Source organism: Vigna umbellata, chromosome 6 (assembly GCF_029865625.1).
Source record: "Vigna umbellata cultivar VRB3 chromosome 6, Vumbellata_1.0, whole genome shotgun sequence".
In the NCBI taxonomy this organism is placed as follows: Eukaryota; Viridiplantae; Streptophyta; class Magnoliopsida; order Fabales; family Fabaceae; genus Vigna; species Vigna umbellata.
The window spans coordinates 32,147,384-32,152,476 of record NC_142170.1 but is presented as its reverse complement, the minus strand read 5'-3'; the positions used below and the strand labels follow the sequence as shown (position 1 = coordinate 32,152,476).

The following is a 5,093-nucleotide window of genomic DNA, read 5'->3' as shown; positions in this document are numbered from 1 at the left end:
AGGGACGACAAACGATCGTTCGGAAATAATGATAAAAGTGGGGAGCTTCCCCGAACATTTAAGTTCAACCATTATACAACCCTCAACTCACCTAGGGCAAAAGTTCTCGAAGAAGCCCTCAGCGCAGAACTTCTCGCACCACGAAGGAAACCATCTCCAAAAAATGCATACGAAAGAAAGAGTTGTCGTTTCCATCAGAACCATGGACATACTACAGAAGAGTGCATTACGTTGAAAAATGAGATGGAGAATCTTATTCGAGCGGGACATCTTCGTAGGTATGTAAAGGAAGCAAGAAGCAACCGCCCCAGGGAAGGATATTTGCGGAGAAGCCCCGAACAAGCACATAGGAAGGACGAGCGGAGGCAGAGCTATAGCCGCAGTCCAAGTTGTCATTGTGAACGATTGGTCCGTGGATTTATAAACTGAGGAGAAGCATCCAAAACTTTATTAATGCCATGTTTAAATTCAATTTCGGTTGATTTAGATTTTTGTTCTTGTCTTATGTTTTCACTATGGAATAAATTAAGCCTAGCATTTCATGATCAGTCACTGGTTGCTAACTTTATTAAAGTTCATGTTCAATAACGAAGTCTCTCAGGAAGAGTTTGAAGACAAAGACCGAGCGATAAACCCCAGTCGGCCGAGAGGTAAACTCTTCCCGTTGAAGTTAAAAACCAAGAGGTAAATCCCTCTTGGCCGAGAGGTAAATCCCTCTTGGCCGAGAGGTAAATCCCTCTCGTCAAGATTGAAGACAAAGACCGAGCGGTAAATCCCACTCGGCCGAGAGGTAAACTCCTCTCGTTGAAGTTAAAAACCAAGAGGTAAATCCCTCTCGTCAAGATTGAAGACAAAGACCGAGCGGTAAATTCCACTCGGCCGAGCGGTAAATTCCTCTCGTTGAGACCGTTCGACTCAAATAAGATATAACAACCTCCCTCAAAATCATAAGTTCTACAGTTCACCTCGGCTAAAGTTGAACGGTTAGCTCGGACTTGGGGGGCTTAATATACTATACCCGGTCGGCTAAGGAGAATCCGAAGCCAAAACAGACAACCGGCCGACTGTCAGACAAACATTAATCAGTAAAGGTAAATATCATTAATGGCCAATTAATACGTTTAATGGCCATATTAAATGCGAATATACGCTATTTATGAGTGATTGACAGGTCATATTACACAAGAATATGTTATTAATGGACAGTTAGCAGGTATTATTGGAATTATTGTCATATAAATATGAATTAATGAGCTTAATTGTTGTACGTCCTATGAATATAGGGTTAATGCCCAGGTAAAGACACCTACCTCTATGATAATAAAATATAGACATCTTTATGAAACATATATCTGACTTGAACGTCGGAGTGTCTTCTGCAGGTCAATTACCCATCGGAATGGACCGTGTTCTTTGAGAGGATGAAAGATCAAAGATGAAGCACACAAGTTGAAGGTTAATGTCTGGGTCTCACAAATCTCACTCAAACAATAACTAACATAAAATGTAATTTATTTTGCAAAACTAATTTTATAGTGATGAGAATCAATTAATTTTAAATAAAAGAAATTATATTCTGGAAGAAAACTAAATGCACTAAAATAAAAAAATAATTAGTACATTATGGATCACAAATTAAGCACAACTTGGACAAAGTAAGAGTTTGAAGGTGAAGATCCAGAAGGGGAAACTCTTTCTTTGATGATAATAAAGAAGAACCATTAAAGGAATTCTTTTCCCTCCATAGTAAGTATATTAAGTGCAAAAATATTACAACAAGTTTTATTCTATGAAGACTTTCTATATTAATTATAATATAAAAAGTTGGGGTGTTGCCATTTTTTAATTTTTGTTCAGAATGATGATATATAACTTCAAACCTCATTAATACTATTATTTTTAATATATAACTCTTATCATAAATAATATCATTATTTATTAAATTGGAATGTTTCTTACATTAATTACTTTACGCTTTTATAGTATATGATTAAATTTTAAATTGTATTAAAATCAGAAATGATTTCATAAGTTTGGTCATTATTTTCTTAATCTAATAATTAAAAGGCTTAATTACCTACTTAGTCCCCATGTTCGGAGGTAATTTGCTGTTTAGTACCCGGTTTTAAAAATGTAGCCATTTGATACTATGTTTTGAAATTTGTATCAATTGAATCCTACCCACTTAACGCCGTTATAAATCTAACGTTTTTTCTGACTGTGTATGTGATTTGTGGACGAGCGGTTATGGACGAGCGTTCGCTTCGTTGGACGAGCGTCCTCTTCTGCCTGACTGGGCGTTCGCTTCGCTGGACGAGCGTCCTCTTCTGCCTGACTGGGCGTTCGCTTCGCTGGACGAGCGTCCTCTTCTGCCTCGCTGGACGAGCGTCCTCTTCTGCCTCGCTGGACGAGCGTCCTCTTCTGCCTCGCTGGACGAGCGTCCTCTTCTGCCTCGCTGGACGAGCGTCCTCGTCGCTCGTCCACCGAAGCGAACGCTCGTCCATAACCGCTCGTCCACAAATCACATACACAGTCAGAAAAAACGTTAGATTTATAACGGCGTTAAGTATTCAATTGATACAAATTTCAAAACATAGGTATCAAATGCCTACATTTTTAAAATCGGGTACTAAACAGTAAATTACCTCCGAACATGGGGACTAAGTAGGTAATTAAGCCTAATTAAAAAGGAGATACTTCTTAAAATAATAATAATAATAATAATAATAATAATATTATTATTATTTAGATTCGCGTACAGTATGTCCACACGATAGTTACGAAAACAGATACTGCAGATAGTTTTATGTAAAACAAAGTAGGTGAAGTGATAAAAGAAAAATTAAAAGCTGAGAAGCAAAAGAAATCTTAAAGAAAGAAAACCGTGATTCCGTTTTCCAAATTTTTTTATTAATTTCGCCGAATCTGAACCTTTGAAAAGTCACCTCTCTCACACAAAAGACTGTCTTATTTTGAAGCGCACACAATTTGACTTCAACCACTTTCTCTATTTATACGCACAGACACTCTCTTCTCCATCTCAAGGTGTTCACATTCCACTCCCCCAATCCGACGCTGCGTTTCAACGCCAACCCTAACCATGTCGCAGCAATCTTGTTCGGCGGACCAACTAGCCCAACTTTTTGGCCCAAACACAACCAACGCCCAAGCGGCGGCCACGCTAATCTGCGACCAGTTCGCCGCCGTGGTTAGGAATTTCACCGACACAGGCTACGCCATTGACAACACCTACCTCCTCTTCTCCGCCTACCTCGTGTTCTCCATGCAGCTTGGCTTCGCCATGCTCTGCGCCGGCTCGGTCCGCGCCAAGAACACCATGAACATCATGCTCACCAACGTGCTCGACGCCGCTGCCGGCGGTATCTTCTACTACCTCTTCGGCTTTGCCTTCGCCTGGGGCTCCCCTTCCAACGGCTTCATCGGGAAACACTACTTCGGCCTCACAGACCTCCACTCCGACAATTTAGACTACAGCAACTTCCTTTACCAGTGGGCCTTCGCCATCGCCGCTGCCGGCATCACCAGCGGCTCCATCGCCGAGCGAACCCAGTTTGTCGCGTACCTAATCTACTCCTCCTTCCTCACCGGCTTCGTCTATCCGGTAGTCTCTCACTGGTTCTGGTCCCCTGACGGTTGGGCATCCGCGTTCAAGAAAAGCGATCTTTTATTATCCACCGGCGTAATCGACTTCGCCGGCTCCGGCGTTGTCCACATGGTCGGCGGTGTGGCAGGACTCTGGGGCGCCCTTATCGAGGGTCCACGAATCGGCCGATTTGATCACGCGGGACGCGCGGTGGCCTTACGTGGCCACAGCGCCTCGTTAGTCGTGCTCGGAACCTTCATGCTGTGGTTCGGTTGGTACGGTTTCAACCCTGGTTCATTCAACAAAATCTTAGTCGCTTATGACTCGGGGAACAAGTATGGTCAATGGAGCGCGGTTGGAAGAACCGCGGTTACCACAACTCTAGCGGGGTCAACGGCTGCGTTGACCACGCTCTTCGGGAAACGCCTGATATCCGGACATTGGAACGTCACCGATGTCTGCAACGGTTTGCTGGGAGGGTTCGCCGCCATAACAGCCGGTTGTTCTGTGGTGGAGCCGTGGGCGGCTATCGTGTGTGGTTTTGTGGCATCCCTTGTTCTGATCGCGTGTAACAAACTGGCGGAGATGGCTAGGTTTGACGATCCTTTAGAGGCGGCGCAGTTGCACGGAGGGTGTGGCGCGTGGGGGGTGCTTTTCACGGCGCTGTTCGCTAAGAAGGAGTACGTGTTGCAGGTTTACCAGGGAGATCAGTCGAGGCCGCACGGGTTGTTTATGGGTGGTGGATGGAATTTGTTGGGGGCGCACGTGATTCAGATTTTGGTGATTGTTGGATGGGTTAGTGCGACGATGGGGCCACTCTTCTGGGGGCTTAAAAAGTTGAAGCTTTTGAGGATTTCGTCGGAGGATGAACTGGCGGGTATGGATCTGACCCGGCATGGAGGGTTTGCCTACGCCTACGAAGATGATGAGACTCAGAAGCATGGGATTCAGTTGAGGAAGGTCGAACCCAACGCCTCTACCCCAACCACTGATGGGGGATTATGATGAAGATGAAGATAACGACGATGACGATGACGATGGTAGGTTTTGTTTTAGATTTAGTTATTTTTGTTCGGTTGTTGTAGATTTCTTGTGTAGAATGGAAAATATTGTTAAACATTCAGAGAAAGATGCGAACGTGTCTGTCTTGGGGTTGGTCCTCAATAGGTTACTGGTGCTGGACCTGACTAATGGCTGTATAAACATTTTATTTACTGCTTTTTATAATTTGTTTTCCTGCTTTTTTATTATAAAAATATTCTTTTTATTATCTTCACCACATGGATGAACTTTTGCTAACAACTCTCCCAGATCGAATTTTGATTTTCTGAACAGTAAACAGTTTTTCACTACGGAAGTAATTTTTATTGCCTTCGTGTTTTTCAGTGCAATTAAAGTAATCTATGATGATGCTTCTTTCAATTTTATTTTTTAATAATATATAAAACTATATGCATACATTAAGGAGTTTCATTTTCAATTGTTACAT

The 5,093-nt window shown here is 42.8% G+C and overlaps 1 protein-coding gene across 1 annotated transcript; it reads left to right on the top strand.

Annotated features, from left to right (window-relative positions):
• Positions 1-2,899: 2,899 nt before the first annotated feature.
• On the top strand, positions 2,900-4,880 carry LOC148197243 (ammonium transporter 1 member 1-like). Its single transcript, XM_088092872.1, has one exon. The coding sequence runs from the start codon at positions 3,101-3,103 to the stop codon at positions 4,607-4,609; it is 1,509 nt and encodes a 502-aa protein (XP_087948998.1). The 5' UTR covers positions 2,900-3,100; the 3' UTR covers positions 4,610-4,880.
• Positions 4,881-5,093: the final 213 nt, after the last annotated feature.

Coding starts and splice junctions, on each gene's coding strand:
- LOC148197243 (XM_088092872.1), top strand. CDS start 3,101: ATGTCGCAGCAATCTTGTTCGGCGGACCAACTAGCCCAACTTTTTGGC.